At 44.6% G+C, this 19256-nt stretch overlaps 1 protein-coding gene across 16 annotated transcripts in view; it reads right to left on the reverse strand.

Annotated features, from left to right (window-relative positions):
* The window catches only part of OSBPL6 (oxysterol binding protein like 6), a 213185-nt gene that overhangs the window by 49026 nt on the left and 144903 nt on the right, over positions 1 to 19256 (reverse strand). For 15 of the 16 annotated variants that reach the window (XR_013371940.1, XM_077883584.1, XM_077883585.1 and 12 more), the window contains 5 exons: positions 12550 to 12672; positions 9905 to 9958; positions 8595 to 8708; positions 8307 to 8477; positions 5612 to 5744 (listed from right to left, as the gene is read on the reverse strand). Coding sequence is in view for 15 of the 16 variants with exons in the window: in XM_077883584.1 (XP_077739710.1) it covers positions 5612 to 5744; positions 8307 to 8477; positions 8595 to 8708; positions 9905 to 9958; positions 12550 to 12672 (595 nt within the window). In the remaining variant the exon portion in view is untranslated. The remainder of the gene's footprint in view (positions 1 to 5611; positions 5745 to 8306; positions 8478 to 8594; positions 8709 to 9904; positions 9959 to 12549; positions 12673 to 19256) is intronic. The other variant, XM_077883589.1, reaches the window with a different exon arrangement.

A 19256-nucleotide genomic window follows, 5' to 3' on the forward strand; every position in this document is an offset into this window, starting at 1 on the left:
GTGGCCTTTAAATTCCTTCAGAGAGGAAACCCAATGGAGACAGGAGGAGAGTACTGACGAAGACAGCACCTGCTGCCATCCCCTCCACCCTCAGGGGAGGCCATGCCCTTGTGCCCCAACCTCTCCCCTAAGAAAACAAGTTCAAGTGGTTCAGTAGGATAGAAAATAGAGAGGGAAAGGATAGTTAGGAGGGAAGAAAATGGTGCAAAGAAAGAAAGAAAAAAAAAGTAATGTAAAGAAGGAAGGAGGGTTAGAGGGCAGAGGAGAAGGGAGATTTGCTAGAAAGGGTCTACCTTTTAATTGGCATATTATTATTATTTTAGAGACAGAGCAGGCATGTGCACGACTGGGGCGGGGGTGCGGAGGGGAGGGGCAGAGAGAATCTTAAGCAGGCTCCATGCCCAGGGCGGAGTCTATCCTCTAAGATTATGATCCAAGCTGAAGTCAAGAGTCAGCCGCTCAGCCCACTGAGCCAGGCAGTCGCCCCTTAATTTGCAATTTAAAGAACAAAACTGTATCATAAGCACCATGCTACCAGGGACATTATTTCACATTATCCATGCATCAAGCCTCCTATCTAGTGACTATTATAGTCTTGCTTCCTAATACGTGTGACAAATGTACACAAGTGGTGTACGCAGGTAGCACAGAAATCTGGAAACGGGGCTTCAAACCATCACAATAACATCCACCCTTTTACTAAAAGAATGGAAAGAGAACTTCGTAAATAAACTCTTTCAAGGCAAAAGACCTGAAGCCAAGAGAGTCAGGAGACGAGGACTGACTTTACACTTCCTGGTGACAGCCGTACATACCTCTCTTCCCTTCCTGGCAACTGAGACGGTAGTTGAGAAAATTCTGCGAAAACCAGAAGTGATCTTCATGGAGTACTGGTTACATCGTGCTTAATCCTTACCTTGGAGCAAGCTACACCAGTCCCCACTGCTTCTACTGCTTGAAATGTGGAAGAGATGAAATCCTTGGCAGGACTTCACTGCCTGCCTAAGTGTCTGGATATACATAAGGATTATAAAGATTTGCCAAAGGCAACAAAAATATCTTTAAAAAAGAAATCTCTAGAATTTCTTTAAATTAAGATTGAATCTAGTTTTAGAAATGGGGAAAAAGGAAAGACTATGCCAAGAAAAAAAAAAATAACTGCTGAGATAGTTTAGAATGGTGAACAGTTAAAAACTATCTAGCAATTTACTTATTTTCCCATCATGCCCTACCTTGTCCCAAAAAGAAACAGGTTGTCCAACTGTGGAATGGTTAAATAAACTAAGGTATATCTAAAGTTATCCAGTTATTATTTCGTGTAGGTACCACTGATGGAAGATGCTGTGTAGCCAGCACAGTTCCAAGTGTAGGGCATATAATAACCAAGTGAGATTCATGGAATTTATATATTGGCAAAAAAAAATTTGCAAGCAATTTGTATGTTTAAACTATTATATATCTGTCTTCAACAGTGGCATACAGAAAACCAACTCAACATTATGTTTCCATGGGAGCCAAGTAATTCCCTTCAACACTCGAGAAGATCTGGATTGATGTTATTAAGTTCAGGTCTATGAATGGTTCGCCACTTTTGAGTATTGAAACTGTAAATCAGATGCTTTATGGGTTCAAGAAGATGCTACATGATGAACTTCTGAAATACAAACCTCAGTACTGGGGACTCTCTATGAAACGATCAGGAGAGAACAAAAAAAAAGTGTCATGCAAGTTTGGAAAACAGAGTTATCGTGGTTTGAAGTCATCAGACTTCACTTAAGAGAGACTGTGGAATCTTTTCTGGATCTGAAGGATGGGAATCTTTTCTGGATCTGAAGGATGGATGGAAAGGATTCAGTAAAGAGAAAGGTGGAGAAGGGAAGAGAGGGCCCTGCAGGTGGGAAAGAACCACCTGTGCACAGATGAGGGAATATGCAAGTATGCTCAGGAAATAGCAAATAAGGGATCCCTGGGTGGCTCAGTGGTTTAGTGCCTCCCTTCCGCCCAGGGCATGATTCTGGAGTCCCGGGATCGAGTCCCACATCGGGCTCCCTGCATGGGGCCTGCTTCTCCCTCTGCCTGTGTCTCTGCCTCTCTCTCTGTGCCTCTAATGAATAAATAAAATAAAAATCTTAATAAAAAAAAAAGGAAATAGCAAATAAGTCCAGTTAGGTCAATGGAAAGCGAGGCTGAAATGAAAGGGCAGGTGGAGCCTGAGAGCTGAAAGGTAGATATCACATGCCAGGCTACGTAGTTTGGCCTAAAGCCGCAGAGCCCACAGAGAACCATGTGAAAGAGTTTTTGCATAAAAGCCACTTTAGGAAATATCGGCCTTGAGGAAGCAGTATGCATTGGACAGAGAGCTGGCTTTGGGGTTAGTCAACCATCTCCACCAGGGCAGCTGTGTACTCCTGGCACATACTCCTTAACCAGCACGCATTTCAACGTTCCTCGCCTGCAAAGCGGGGACAGGTAATAGGTACGTCCTGCACCTGAGCGCAGTGGCCGGCTCACCGCTGGCCCAGAGCTGCCAACACGGCCAGGAACAGCAATTTCCCAGGAGCCCGTGAGAGCTGGAGCTGCAGAGCAAGACACTGAGCTTGAGGATGCCAGCCAGGAGGCTGCGGACCCAGGACAAGCTGGGCGAGTGGCGGGTCTGAGCAGAGAGGCAGAACCTTGAAAGGAAGGGTGGTGAGGGTGTGGGCAAGGGTGGGTGTTTTCAGGGACATCATAGGATGTAGCTGCGGCCAGATGAACAGGGTGGGAGGCTCAGGGAGCCTCTGAGGCCTCAGAGGTGGTGAGGACAGCGGCCCTGACAAACAGAGGGAAGCCTGGCAGCTGGAGGCCCTTCGGGGAGGAGACGGAGGCTGGTTTCAGACAGGCCGAGGCGGGGGCGCGCCGGAGAGCACTGACACACAGGCCCAACAGCCAGAGAGGCGCTGGGCATGCAGCCCAGGCTGGATGCAGAGCTGAGATTTAGAGTTTTCAGCCTTTTCGAGAGGAATATGGTGCATATGCTCCGGAGTCAGCCTGCCCACGCTTGGATCCCAGTTCCCTGCTGCTAAGCTGTGTGAACTTGGGTCAGAGTGAGCTGATGTCCCTGCATCCAAGTGTTCTCATCTGTGAAATGGCTTTGAGAGGACTGATGGAGTTGCTGCATACAAGGCACCTAGACAAGTTCCTATCCCCTGATGCCTATTAGCTGCTACTGCCCTCCCCATCCTCGCCGGCACCACTGCATCATCACAACAGAGACCTCCCGAGTTGAAACGACGAGCCTGCCTCTCATCTTCAGAGCGCAGAGCACAGTCCCTAGAATCCAGTGGGCCTGGGTTGGCCCTCTAGCCCTGCCTAGGATATGCAGTGTCACACGAGCTAGTTATTTGACCTAAGTATCGGTTTCCCTCTCTATAAAAAGAGGGTTCATAATTCCTGCTTCGTACTCCTGTGAAGATTTACATAAAACCGCATGCGGAAAGTGCTCGTTCCATGTCTGGCCTGTAATGGGCCTCCAATAAACTACAGTCACTATGACGGAGGTTGAAGGGAGAAGACCCCACCTGGATCCTCCTGACAACCAAGGAGACCAGATGAGAATCCAGTGCAACAGAGGGGGAGCAGTTGGAGACAAAAAGGAAACCCTGATGGGGCCTAAGGGAGACGTCTCGTTAGAGAAGGTCCCACAGGGCAGCTGAGAGGATGAGGACTGAGAACCGAGTGGAAAGCAGGTGGCCTCTTGCTCCCAAGAATGCCTTTTCTGGAGGGCAAAGAGGACAAACATCAAATGACAGGAAGGAGCTGGGGTCTCAGGGCAGAGAACAGAGTGAGTGAAAGAGGAGGCTGTTCCCCAAAGAAGGGGTAATTGTTGCACTAAATGCTGATGGAGACGGGAAGGCAGGGTGCAGGGCATGGGTGGTCAGGATGGGGGGAAGAAGGAACGAGCCACAGAGCATTCTGAAGCACACAGGGAGACAAAGCCTCCCTCGCTCCCCCACCAGCTGGGGCCTTTCCTGGTGTCAAAGCCAATGTCTCTTCATCTTGGTCAGAAGAATGGATTTGGTCCCAGTGGAGGGTCTCAAATCTGCCCGGCACAGCAGGCAGCCAGGCTAAAGGCCACAAGTGTGTCTGAGGCTGCAGGAGTCAGACGAAAGGCTGAACTGTCTAGAACCGCTGCTGAGGGGAGACGGTAGCATTTTAGGAAAGCGAGCTTCCCCCCTTCCTTCCCTGGCATGAGGTTCAGATACTTGAACGTCTGCATGTTTTGTGAATATGTTCAAGTCAAACCCTTTTAACGGAGCAGCAGCTTTATGAATATCACATCCTGCCTACGATCATCTCTCCACATAAAGATGGAGTTTGGGATGTGGCAAGGGCCGAGCAAAATGCTGTCAACTTTGAGTTCACGCACACATAAATCAAAACAATATATATATATATTTTTAACCTGAACAATCTATTACATCATATTCCCATGTGTCCAATTCCAAGGTTGAAAAATAGAACCTTACATCTGAGAGATCCCTGGGTGGCTCAGCGGTTGAGCATCTTCAGCTCAGGTCATGATCCCCAGGTCTTGGGATCGAGTCCTGCATCGGGCTCTCTGAATGGAGCCTGCTTCTCCTTCTGCCTGTGTCTCTGCCTCTCTCTGTCTCTCATGAATAAACAAATAAAATCTTTCTTTTTTTTAAATTTTTTTTAAGAAAAAAGAATCTTACACCTGAAACTGATATAAATTATGTTATAAAAAATATCTATATCTATATTTGTTTTGTTTTGCTTGGGATCAGCATAAATTGCCCAATTTCAATTATTCCAAGCAAGGACGTAAGAAAATATTTGCACCATCATTTCATAAAAGAACTTAATAAAAATAGGTTAGGCCCAGTATCTTCACCAAATCATTTAAAAAATTCAATCCGTTTATTAGCACTGTTAAGTACTTGCTGTGCTATCCTTGTTTTCTTGGTTTTGAATGTCGACTGACAACCATCTCATAGAATGGACACAGTTGGTGGCAGTTTGGACCAAAATGCTCAGGCCAATTATGAGCGAGTAGCAAAGTTTTTTGGAGAGTGAGAGGCTCAGAGATGGCAGAGTGAGGGCGTGGTGTGTAAGGTGAGAATATTTCATCGTGGACACAGAGAAACAGGGAAGTGTGGACAGCAGGTGCCACATAACAGTGTTGCCTATCGTGGGCTGTCAGGGGACATATGCTCGTTCAAGGGCAAGAGAAGGTAGCTGGAGGAGGGACTCCCGCAGCAGAGAGCACTCTGGGGGCCCCCCTCATGTCCGTGAGGTTGCCGGAGGGGTCTGGGGAATGGGAGGCTCGTGAAGAAAGAAGGGAACAGGTGGTGAGGCGGGCGGGAGGGAGGAAGGGGGTGTGGGGCAGGGGGAAGCAGATCCAGCAGTTGTGAGGGGTGAGGGGAACGCATGGGGAGGACCCTGGAGGGCTGGGAAGGGAGAGGGCCCGGCGGAGAGAAAGAAGAACAAGGACAGGTGGAGGCAGTCGGGGAGGGAGGCCGGGGCGGCCAGGGTGCAGCAGCCACAATTCACCCCTCCCGTTTCTGTTCTCCAGGCTTCCCCTGCGAGCCCACCTGCGGGGCCCAGGACTAACCTTCTGCACACCTGTCCATTTCTTCCGAGTCCTGTAACCAGGCTGCCACTTTGCTCTGGCCGGTGGTGCAGGTCGCGGGGAGGCTGTTGCTGCACGGCAGCGGGGACTGCCATGGAAAGCTGTTTGGTGGCACCTACGATGAACAAAAGGCAGGGGATGGGTAAGCAGGGGGCAGTATATTTAAGGGATTTTTCCAGTCTTTTGGAGGGTATCCTCAAAGTGGCATCAAATAAGAGAGGAAGAAGAGGGCACACTCGAAATACGCAGGGAGCCTCTGGGCTGAACGCATCCGCGCTCAGCGAAGCCCAAGTTCATAAATGACAGCACTCTCGAGCGCCTATCTGCGCCACACAAGGAAGGGGACGACACTTCAGTTTCTGTTACAGCACATCCTCTGAAGGGCCTGCCAGCTCGAGAGGTTTAAATTGCCCAGCAAGAGGTATTTGACACGGGGTCCTTCCTGACTGCAACACTTTCACCTCCTGCCTGAAGGCCTTTCCTTACCAAAGTGTCTCTGTTCCCTTACGATCAGCTCAAGGCCTCACCAGCCACATGGGATTCTTAAATACTTTGCCCACCATCAAGCAGCCTTGCAATGCTTTGAATGCCCACTCAAAATCGCAATACAGAAAAAGGCAGTCGCGGCACAGTATTATCATCGACAGCTGGTAGACTTTCCAGGAAAGGGGTTTTATGTGAAATAAAGTTGCAGGAAGCAAGGAGATAATGCAGTGAGTTCAGTGAACACTTAGCTGAAAGAGCACAAAACTTACTTCTGAAAAAGCTGAAACAACTTTAGAAGTCCATATTTGACTTTCATATTCAACTACAATTGACCATGTCTCTTCTAAATCATCACGAAGCAAATGATACATATTTTTTAGCAAACCCAGACTTATTTATTATTACCCATGCAGGGCCACAAACCAGCTAGCGTTCAGGAGTCTCGTAATTTGATACTTAGAATGCAAGCCAAGGGATGAAAAGCTCTTCCCTCTTTATTGCATTTTGCTACATGTGATGGAAATCTTTCACCGAGTTCGATCTTCGAGGTGTGTCATTCGTAACTACGGCAACAGATCTATGAAAACCAGAGTTGATGGGGTTTCTTATGCCAAGGCAAACAGTGGGGAGGAACTGGTTTCAGTTCTCCATTCTCGGGTATCGCCCAAGTGATTTAGTAAGTAACACAAGGGATGAAAAGAATCTATCTTTTATCAATGGTCTATGCCAAAGATGCAGGCAGAAGCTGAAGTACCAAAGGATTAAACATATTTCATAAATATCCATCTGGGATATATTTCTTGTTTGGTTTGGATTAACCTCGGGATTTGTTCTATTCTGTGATGAGAACACCGGGGGCCCGGAGAAGCCTGAGGACGATTTTAGTCATCTTGCACTGGGCCACTCACTAAGTGCCTTACTTCCTACCCTCTGTCCTCCTGGTCCCTTCTTTTTCACTTCAGAACTGGTCAGGATTTAGGGTTAACCCAACACCCTGTTCCTAGGAGGAAGGTGTTGGTTGAACAATCCTCGGCAAGGCTACAACCAGAATGAAATAAGGATTGAGAGAGTCTTGTGAAATACAATGGATGGGATTTAACAAAAATTACTTTACGAACTTCCACTGAAATAGTAAATAGTGAACCCAGTGGTATTTCATTTAACCTTGCAGATTCCATGAGGTTTTTCCATACCGTGCTAAGGAAACTTGGATATATATACTACATAGATCCCCAAATAAGAAAACAGAGAAAAGCGGAATCTTCACTGAAAGGTTCTTAAACCCAACTCCTTATGGCAACCGGTTAGTCACAGATGTCTGTGTTCTCGATATCAGGTGCCAAGTGGGAGCCGCAACACCCCTGGGCACTGCAATGTGGCTATGGTTCGGAAAACTTAATTATTGAATCAAAGGCAGGGAGACCATCGTCTCCCTGCCTGTTGTCTTCACCTTGGTTTTTAGGAGGCAACAAACACCTCTAGCTTTTCAACAACAGAAAAAAATGACTGTCTTAATACAGCCCGAAGAATGTCAGCCTCCCTTAAACTGGTACCTGGTCTACCGGGAAGGGCACGGATTTTGGAAATGGAAGGAGGAGGATTCAGATTCTGGCTCGGCTGTTTCATGGCCATGTCACTTCTGAAAACATCTTTTACTGTCTCTGAGTTTTGGCTATATTAAAGATTAGAGGTGACTACATGTCAAATGCTTAACACAGCGCCCAGTCATTCACACGACCTACTATGTATATTATGGTCACATTCTCCAGCCAATTTACCTTTACTTCATAGAGATAGTCAGCGGTCTCTCTCTGGGTCGTGTATATGTATATACATATGTACAGCTCGAGGCAAGGAAACCTCAAACCCTTGTGGTCTTATTACCACCCAGGAAAATACCAATTTCTAGGTGCTGATTAGCCCAATGTTCACCAAACTTTCTAATAACCCTACACAGTCATATAAAAATTAGGATGTGGTCCATTCATAAAAAGCAAAAGCAACTGTTAATTCTCTTGGTGATCCACATTCCTACCAAATCCATACTTGTGATTAACTCTGATGCCCAACGTCACTGTCATCTTGAGGGTTAGTTTATAAAACAAACCTCCGCTTTCTGGTTTGTCAGTTGTGTGCCTACGTAACTTTCCAAGCAAATTTCTGGGCTGGTTTTCATATGATGAAGTCATACCTTCCCATCCACAACAGAAACATTAGCAGCTGGTGAGGATTCAGCTGTGGAGGTCGAAGGAAATATGTGAAAACTTGCATCTCTCGGCGATCTGACGATTTCATTCTGCCGATACAACCGATGATGGCGCAGTTTGGAGACCCATGCATCGAACCAGTCCTGGGATTTCACCTGAAAACGATGAACAGGAGGAGACTGTAATGGTGAAACCAATCTCTGCTTTACCACTGACCCAGACAAGTGAATTCCCCTGATAATGGCAGAGAAACTAGTGAAAAGTGACTTTACCTTCAAATGATAGATGTGCTCCTCTGTGTCAAGGTCTATTCTCCGAGCTTTCTTTTTAATTGACATGACCGAGAGTCCGACATCGATGCTTCCATGGACCTTCCCCTTTTGAATCTGAAGTCAGAAGACTAGTAAATAGGCTAGAAGGATATAATGATTTGATGTGCTTCTGTACTGAAGTGAGTGTAATGTAATCTTTAATTTATCTATAGAAAATGGAACAGCACACCTTCTTTACAAAGAGAAAATGGTCAAGGTCCTCAATCTGAGGACAGATGAAGTTGCTGTGACTTCACACCAATTTCAATAAATAAGACTATTCATTTCTCTCTCTCTCTCTCTCTCTCTCTCTCTCTCTGTTTTTAGTAATCTCTACACCCAATGTGGGGCTTGAACTCACGACCCTGAGAGCAAGAATCATGTGCTGTTCTAACCGGGCCAGTCAGCTGCCCCAAGACTATTCATTTCTTAGTCCTGTTTCTGGCATAATTTATAATGCTACTCTTCATAATTCTAGATTGCACAGCTTATATCCCCAAAAAAGATGTTTAGTGGTTCCTAAAATAACTATGGTCCATCTCTGACCCACAACCCAGAACATCCCCCAAGTAATCAACTAGAAGACAGCTGCTAAGGCCGAACTGGGCAGCTGGGACTGCAAACACAGAGCAGCCCGTGCTTCCTCTGGTTGCCCTTGTCTGATCAAGGACACACAGCTGATTCATTGAAAGACATGGGGACTAAACGGAAACCTGAGTAATTTCCCTACATCGCAATGACAAGAAGGGTGGCATCTTCCAGTATTACATGCAAACAACTACTTCTTAAAGAAAAGTAATTTGCAACGATGTTAGTGAGTTGAGATTCCCAAGGTAAAAGGATGCACGAAACAGAAATGAAGTTCATAAGACAGATTTTTAAAAGGATATAGATAAGAACAAGGGTTGCTTTCAATCTCAAAAAAAGCACATAAAGCACAGGTTACTGAGAGATGGCAGAAAGAAAGTCTATTTGGGTTTTCTCTCCAAGACAGAAGGGGTCATTTTACAAGCGTATGACTTTTAGGTTTAACCTTCTGTTTTTAACAACAGACATCACAATCGTTAAATTAAATCTTCATGCTCCAGTTTGAGATTTTTATGCTAGCGTGAGCATAAGCATAAAAGACACCTTCCATGGAACATGGAAGTTTGGTACATCTTACAGGCACACAAATGCACAAAGCTGGTAACTATGTCACGAGGCTTGCACAACCGTGGTGTTTACTCACTTTACAACAATCTCTGAAACATGTCCTGTGTGCTACTTACATCAAGTGGTGCCTTTGAATACTTTAACATTCCATTATCCAGGACAAAAAAACGCTGCAAGAACCAAACAACCCCCAGTTACCGCGTGCATTTTGAATTATATAACACATTCACAAGTGTGCGTCTAACGTTGCTTGGCATTTAGTCATCAACGTGTTTGATCATTTTAATATATCTGAATTCGGTGCACTTGGCCATCGTCAGTCATGTTAAATGGTAAGGAAATCTGAGCTTGAATTCCATTCTATCAGCCACCTCGGGTTCTTTTACACACAATCCAGTGGGAATGCAATCTTTCACCAGGGTCTTCCTTGGAGGGAGTGGGGCTGGAGAGGTGGGACCTCAGGGCCCACAGTCAGGACCTTCTGAATGAACCACCCTGGGGTATTCTTCAAAGTGAACAATGAGAATAGCTCAGTGATTCTGTGAGGAGCTTCTCTAACAGCGAATTTTTCACTCTGGATATAAAATCCAGGAAACTGCATTTCCCTGAATACCATGGAAAATTCCTGAGAATGCTTAAGTCTGTTACAGACAACAGTGAACTGGATCTATGAGTAATTAATTACCTGGAAAGTTTAAGAAGGGGCTTTAGCAATATACTTGCATCTCCACTTAGCTTTCATTTCACTATTAGTAAAGGAGATCGAAAATTTCTGAATTACATTAAAGGAAAAACAAAACAAAGAAAATCAGAGATTTTTGATAATTTTTGTCTCCTCCGAGATACTCTGGGTCCAGTCCAAATGAATCTAGCCATCATTGCTCCAAAACACTCAGGAACCCTCTGCTGATTTCCTTTCCAGGAACCCTCTGCTGATTTCCTTTCCATGGGCGATTCACCAGAGAACAAACAGCTCTCAGGACCTAGTCAAACAACGGGATCCAGTGCCCTCCTGTAGTCTCTACAGATGCAAAGAATCTTTCTGTTGCTGGAAATTACTCTGCTGGGAAGGTTTTATGGAACACTTAGCTGCTGAGGTGGCAGGCGGTCCGGCCTGGGTATACTCTGTGCAGAACTCACAAAGGCCATGAAAAGTCCTTTGATATAAGTTCTAGGGGTAAGTAAGCACGGGAAGATAGCTGAAAAACACTTGATTACTCGATCCCCCATGACTCGGGGAATCAAATATGCTGATGCTTGAATAAACATCTGATGGTGTTAGAGACTGGGAGAAAAGGCAATACAAGTGGGAACCTCCCACTAATTTACGTAGGAAAATGCTGAAAGGCATGGCCCAGAAAGAGTGGCTGCTGAGCCACAGCCAGTTTTGCTGAGTTGTGGACCTGAGAATGCGATTCATTTAATATGGGTTTCTTTGACTTCTTTCCATTTCTACCTATCAAAGAACATTAGCAGGGATAATCTATTGTGTGATCCTGGGGGAAGAGATTAGCAAGGCCACTGATTCGAGGAATTGCAAAGTGGTGAGCCCAGAATGAAAAGCAAAAGGTGATTCCAGGAAGGACTGTGGCCAATTGGCCAAAATCCAAGGAAGAACAGGGTGGAGGGAAATTCTTGGTATTGGTATAAGATTATGGGTTCAGGAGCGACTGAGGATGCTTCTAAGTGAGAAGCAACATTAGTCAGAAGCCTCTTGGGCCTGTTTCTATTTCACCCTCAAAGACTGGGGAGTGGGCAACATTTCCTGTCTGTTAATTTTAAGTCTTTGCCTTCAATTGCAAAAAAAACATATTTCCTAAGGATGCTATAATAATCCGTATGTCCCTGCTTTGGGCCACTGGACATCCACCACCTAGCCAGCCATTTGGGCCAACAGATCCATCTGCTCTGACATGAAATCCATCGGCAAATATGTCAAGGAGGTGACCCGTTCTTCCAGCGATTTCACAGATGATACTGGTGGTCTATCAAAGGGCTTATATTAAAAATGGAGAACAATCTTCTCCTCGTTAGCATAACAGTGTTCTTGTTACTCAGGTAATTGCAACAGAGTAGTACAAAATATTTTTTCCATAATTAAAACTCCAAGATGGAGAAAGGAAGTGGGTCAGGGGGAAGAAAAATAAACCCACACTTTAAACACAGTAAACAGACTTCCGAGATCAGTGATTTTGCATCAGTAAGTCTGCACTGGTAACAATAACTCCAACCAAGACTTTATCCCAAGGACTTAAATAGAAATTGGTGTATGAGGATGTTCATCACAACCTCATAATAGTAAAAAAATCAGATATATCCTACATGTCCAGCAACAGGGAATTGGTTCAATAATGGTGGGATATATGATAGAAATGGAATATATGCAATGCACTCAAAATGCATTTTTGCATATGGAACATATGCAATGCATTCAAAAACATCTTATTTCAGAGAATATTTAATAAGCACATATTCGTATCATTATTTTTTAACATTCACATGATTTTAAATGAAAAAAGCAGAGTAAGCAACATGTATAAGCTGAATTTTAAATATCACGTAATATGTTTTCCCTGCATACAGACATTACAGATCTCAGACTTAAACAGGTATAACAGGTTGAAGCCCACATGGTTTAAAAAAATAAAAAGGCTTTGAAAATTAGTTTTACACATGCAACCACGATTCCCACCTAATGACACCAAACAAGGTCCTCACTATGACGAAGATGATCTGAAGATGAATACAATGAAAATGGTACCTTGTGCCAGCCTTTTAAAGGCCATTTTCTTTTCTTCAGCATGAAGCCTTCATGTTTGTCTGGTCTCTGGACATTGGTTTGGCCTATTTTCAGTCCTTCTATAATTTCCCAGCTGTCAGCTTCCTGAGAGAAAAGAAGAAAAACAAATCACATGTTTTTCAGTGTTTGAGGACCTAGTCAAACAAAGCGGCCTCTTAAGTAGAAGCTGCTTTTGAAGCAACACGGGACACACCAGAAGCATGAACCACATTCTGGGGCAAATTCTAACATCAGACACAGCGGCGTGCTTACACGTGACGTTAAAATGGGTTTCCAGGTAGACTTGGAGGCTACAGGTCCCTCGGAGGTGGGACTTTGGGGCAGAATGGAGTTTTGATCCCATGTACTCAGAAGGTTTAAAATGCATTTTTTCAGATGGTGCATCTCTGGGCACAAAGGCACTTTAACATTTTAAAGCAAGGCTATTTCGATGACAAATGTTCAATTAGCGTGCGGAGCCCCGGCCTTCTGAGCGGCTCATCACCTGCTAACCTGAAGGCAGAGCTGCGGGCTGCATGCGTCTGGGAGCGCGGGAAATGCCCTGCTTGCCACACGATACCCAGAAGCCCGTGCTTTTTGAAGAAGACACCCATCCCGAGAAACACATGCCCTTGGGAGCCCACAGAAAAAGAGCCAGAAATCTGGGATTTTGGCTCTGACTTCAAGGCCAGAAATCTGGGATTCTAGAGGCCATACTATCACCCTCCTCTGTTTAAATCAAACCAAATCGTGGTTTCCTCTTTCCATGTTCTAATGGTGTCTAAAGTTTTTAATGAGTTGTCAACATTTAAAAGTCACAAGATTTCAGATGTAGAAAAATCTAAATGTCGAGTGTTTTGTTAAAGTCTGTAAGATTTGGCAGCACTGGGCCTGCCCTGAGGGGAGGGGGCCCGGAAGGCTTTGGTTTGTCACAGTCTCCCTTGGGCCTGCTTCCAGGTCAGACACCTGGCCCCTTGGCAACATCCGGGGTTTTCAAATCCCTGGACCCAGTGACTCCAGAGGGCCTACGCCGCTCTAAAGTAACCGCTGACCTAGCCAACACTCATATTCTAGATCTCGGGCATGGGATGCAATTAAGTAGCAGAGCCAGAAGCAACAAGGTCACATCCCGTGCACAACCCCCACAACCCTGCCCACGGTGCAGGGAAGGTGCATTGGCTTCAGAAAACCGGATGCAGCTCCCCAGAGGAAGGCAGGCCTCTCTGCAGAATGGCCCATCCCAAATGGGCTTGGGAAAGTGCCTTCCAAGGAGGTACATTCTATCAGGAATCATCCTTCAATCGCGGAACACAGGCTTCAACAGGAATGGCTCAAGAGGCACAGATGCTAAAATCAGTTGCTGATGCTGGCTGGCCCTGGGGACGGGCAGGGAGAGGCAAACATATTTACCCTCCGTCCCCCCTCTCCTCTTTCCCTCCTTCCATCCCACAAGTTGCTTGCCCTATGACCAAGTCACATCTATGGTTAAGTCCAAGTATATATAAATGGGGGTGTGTTTTTTCACTGTAAATTATATTTCTGGGAGATGCAACCGAACACCGCTTCATTCAAGAATACTAAGCCTAGGAGATACTCGTGGCTTATGGAAAGCCCTCTAAGCCAACATCGTGCCCCTGTCCTCCCAAATCCAACTCTAAATGTTCCCCCCATCGGACAAGGAAAACTGATCTGAGAACAGTGTCATTTCTTTATCAACTTGGTCATCCCTGAGGGGTCCCCAGTGAATGAACTATTTGCAGAAACGTACCTACTGGTATTCACTTAACGACATTAAGGACCCTTTGCAATATCTCTAAATGTTCCCCTTACAAACAGCCCAAGAAGTGATTTTATATTTGAAGATAATACTGTCAGAAACTGTATTGACTGAGCTGGTCAAAACTGTTAATTAGATACACTAATTTTTTTTAGAAGAGCATACGTAAGCACGCACGAGAGAAAGAGAGACAGAGAGAGAAGAGAGAGAGAGACATGAAGAGCAGGGGGAGAGGCAAAGGGAAAGGGAGAGAAAGAATTGCAAGCAGGCTCCATGCCCCACACAGAGCCCAACATGGGGCTCAATCTTACAACCCTGAGGTTGTGACCTGAGCCAAAATCAAGAGTTAGATGCTTACCTGACTGAGCCACTCAGGTGCCCCTAGATACAGTAATTTAAAAAAAATGTTTCTGATAAGACAATTTCAGGCTGTATATCATGTTTTTTTGGACAATGCAAAGCAAATGGCATTCTTGTCAGGAGCACAAAGTGGTGTGCTCTAGTATTCCCATTTTAAAATACTGAACTGTGGGGACACCTGGGTGGCTCAGTGGTTGAGTGTCTGCTTTTAGCTTAGGTCATGATCCTGGGGTCGTGGGATCGAGTCCTGCATCGGGCTCCTGCAGGGGGTCTGCTTCTCCCTCTGCCTGTGTCTCTGCCTCTCTCCTCTCTCATCAATCAGTAAATAAATCTTTTTTCAAAAAGGGCAGCCCAGGGCAGCATGGGTGGCTCAATGGTTGAGCGCCGCCTTCAGCCCAGGCGTGATCCTGGAGACCCGGGATCGAGTCCCACGTCAGGCTCCCTGCATGGAGCCTACTTCTCCCTCTGCCTGTGTCTCTGCCTCTTTCTCTCTCTCTCTGTCTCTCATGAATAAATAAATAAAATCTTTTTTTAAAAAAAATGGTGAACTGCAATTCAACAAGTAAGCATTGCTTCTGAATTATGTTAGGATAATCAAAGAAAACACTAGGTTCTACTATCACCTGAAAAGTAGGTAAATTTTTCATAAAAATGGATTTCTTTTTTTAATAATAAATTTATTTTTTATTGGTGTTCAATTTACCAACATACAGAATAACACCCAGTGCTCATCCTGTCAAGTGCCCCCCTCAGTGCCCGTCATCATATCAGCAAGAGAAAAACCAAGAACCATATGATCCTCTCATTAGATGCAGAGAAAGCATTTGACAAAATACAGCATCCATTCCTGATCAAAACTCTTCAGAGTGTAGGGATAGAGGGAACATTCCTCAACATCTTAAAAGCCATCTACGAAAAGCCCACAGCAAATATCATTCTCAATGGGGAAGCACTGGGAGCCTTTCCCCTAAGATCAGGAACAAGACAGGGATGTCCACTCTCACCACTGCTATTCAACATAGTACTGGAAGTCCTAGCCTCAGCAATCAGACAACAAAAAGACATTAAAGGCATTCAAATTGGCAAAGAAGAAGTCAAACTCTCCCTCTTCGCCGATGACATGATACTCTACATAGAAAACCCAAAAGCCTCCACCCCAAGATTGCTAGAACTCATACAGCAATTCGGTAGCGTGGCAGGATACAAAATCAATGCCCAGAAGTCAGTGGCATTTCTATACACTAACAATGAGACTGAAGAAAGAGAAATTAAGGAGTCAATCCCATTTACAATTGCACCCAAAAGCGTAAGATACCTAGGAATAAACCTAACCAAAGAGGTTAAAGGATCTATACCCTAAAAACTATAGAACACTTCTGAAAGAAATTGAGGAAGACACAAAGAGATGGAAAAATATTCCATGCTCATGGATTGGCAGAATTAATATTGTGAAAATGTCAATGTTACCCAGGGCAATATACACGTTTAACGCAATCCCTATCAAAATACCACGGACTTTCTTCAGAGAGTTAGAACAAATTATTTTAAGATTTGTGTGGAATCAGAAAAGACCCCGAATAGCCAGGGGAATTTTAAAAAAGAAACCATATCTGGTGGCATCACAATGCCAGATTTCAGGTTGTACTACAAAGCTGTGGTCATCAAGACAGTGTGGAACTGGCACAAAAACAGACACATAGATCAATGGAACAGAATAGAGAACCCAGAAATGGACCCTCAACTTTATGGTCAACTAAAAATGGATTTCTATACTGAATTCTTTTTAAAAATTTGATACGATCAAATACCTAAAGAACTCTCCATATATGTGTAAATATACTCATTAGAGCTTGCTCTGTTCTTAGATAGCAGCTGTATTTAATGACATTTCTATTTTTAGTAGCCCTATCCATGGATAACATCTCTAGAATAACATTTTCATTTTCAGCTAGATCTTATTTGAAAGCTAGTGTTCATCTTTGATTTATTGTGTGTGTATCTATGTGATGTGTGTGTATATATGGTGTGTGTGTGTATACAATATGTGTGTGCACATCTACGATGTGGTATGTATATATATATATGCGAGTGGTGTACATATATATGTATCATGAAGATGACTCTGGATAACTCATAAAAATGGAAACATTAAATAATAAGAACAGTGCTTTTTGGATTTTTTCCTAATTACTCTCAGACTAGAATACCAGCTTATTCCTGTGGTGCTATGGCTACTGATTTCTAACATGGTAGTTTTTTTTCTTGTTTAACTCTAGAGAAGGGGGAGAAAAAGGGGGCAAGATAGAAAAGGCACAAAATTAAAAGGTATTTCTTACACATAAATAACTCCATTTGTTCTGATCCAATGTTAGTAAACCCCAAAGAAATTTTTTTTAAAGATTTTATTTATTCATGAGAGACACAGAGGAGAGAGAGAGAGAGAGAGAGAGGCAGAGACACAGGCAGAGGGAGAAGCAGGCCTCATGCAGGGAGCCTGACGTGGGACTCGATCCCGGGGCCCCAGGATCACACCCTGGGCTGAAGGCGGCGCTAAACCGCTGAGCCACCCGGGCTGCCCCACCCAAAAGAAATTTAAAAGAATCTTAATACATTTCTTACAGTTAAATAAGCTGTCAAACTGACACAGAGGCAACAAAGTAAATACAGGGCAAACAAGTTGTGTGAGAAATGAAAAGAGCCCGTCTCAGTACTTAATACAACCCACCTCTTTGGTTAGACTGGGTCTGCTTAACAGAGTTAATACCGCTTTCTGAAAACTGAAGAATATTTTTGTAATTTCAACTGATACCAATTTTCTCTTTTTAAAGTCTCCAATTTTCACAGGATTACTTATAATGGAAACAGAGTCAAAAGCCCTAATATCCTATCGGGACTTGCCTTGAGTCAGATTTACACACTTTCAGTATTATAGAAATTTTAAATACACTTTTAATCTAATAGTAATAACAAGTGAAACCAGAGAGTAATGTGATAACAGCTCCAGTCTGTTCGTTGGAGACATTTCCTTTCTCAAGGCTACACTGGCGATGCATGAATGCTGGGGGCGGGGGCTGGGGTAGTAGGTGAATAGGCTGTAGGAGGTGAAAACCCCAAACAGAGAGTTTCAGTAAATCCTGAGCCGGGACAGTGGGTACTTCTGGGTTCCGCCACTGCCAACCGGTGCCCACGAGGTCCATCTTCTCTCCAAGGAACTGAGAGACGGTGAGATGCTGTGGCTTCTGGAATGCATGGGGTGCCCTGATTTCACCAGACCCTGAGAGATGTGGTCTCTATTAATACACAAACCACAATGACAAGAATAGTAGTGCTATAGCGAGATGCAAGTGGGCAACAGCAAGGAGGAGTCATGGGAAGGGGATGGTGTAGGCGCCCCCCCAGATGCCCGGATCCGGCCGCGGCGAGCACTGTGGGAGCTCCCGCCTTCTACTGACACCTGCTGTTTGCTGAGGGTGAGGAGGCCGGGGCCTTTGTGCCTGGGCAGGAATCTCCTCCTCTATTATTATTATTATTATTATTATTATTATTATTATTACTACTACTACTACTACTACTACTACTACTACTACTATTATTTTCCTTATTAGATGGCCAGTTTACCATATAAGGCTATAACTTGGGAACAGCCAGGTGGGAGAGAGGCAGAGACCGAGCTATGGGCACTGCACCAGGCGTGGAGCTTCCGTGCCCTCTGCAGGGGCGCCAGCCCTCTGGGGCCTCCCCTGTTCGTCTACCAGGATGTTCTCCTGATGTGTGCTTCTAATACCAGCAAGTCTCCTCTCCGTTTCTGGGGGTCAGTCTCGGAGGCCTCCTTTCACTGTGTCTCTCTCACCGTCCTGGTCTCTCACACACACCTCCTGGTCCCTGACTCTGGACAACTACCTTACTTCTGCTCCCAGGCTCGGTTAAAACAAGAACATCAGTAGTTGCTTCATCGAGTAGCTGATTATGTAGAGAATATATGTGCTCATCCCATGCCTGGGACAAAGCAGATGCTCAAGAAATGTCAGCTGCCTTTCCCACTGCCCCAGGATGTATTTATTCTCTCTCTCCAGTAGTTGCCTGTAAGAGAGAACGGATGTTTTCAAAGAGATTGCCAGTTGCATTTTCCAAGTAGGCATTCTCTGTTTGCCATTCAAATAGAATGCAGAGCATTTCCTCTTTCTATTTTTTGAGTCTGATAATTCCCTTTCCTTAGTTTTGCAGTCTACTCTTCTTGCGCAACAACACAAACTTTATAGCTTGTAGTACCTTCCAAATATAAAGAATACAAGCATATATATTCCATATCATAAAGTGTGTCCCTAGGATTCTGTTTAATACAGGAGTAGCAAAGGGAAGGATCAGTTATACATATTTCAAAGTCTTTGGGGGGAAATAAAGTGCTATGTCTATATTTGAATTCCAAATCCCCATGCACTCTATTTTTTGAGTTTCTCCATAGGAGAGGCAGCCCACTGAAAAAAGCTGCAGGGAGATGACCAAGGGGTAGGGATGAGTAAGATGGTGTCTCTTCAACTTTTATGATTTTTGC

The sequence above is a fragment of the Canis aureus genome, chromosome 34, assembly GCF_053574225.1.
Source record: "Canis aureus isolate CA01 chromosome 34, VMU_Caureus_v.1.0, whole genome shotgun sequence".
NCBI classification, from domain to species: domain Eukaryota; kingdom Metazoa; phylum Chordata; class Mammalia; order Carnivora; family Canidae; genus Canis; species Canis aureus.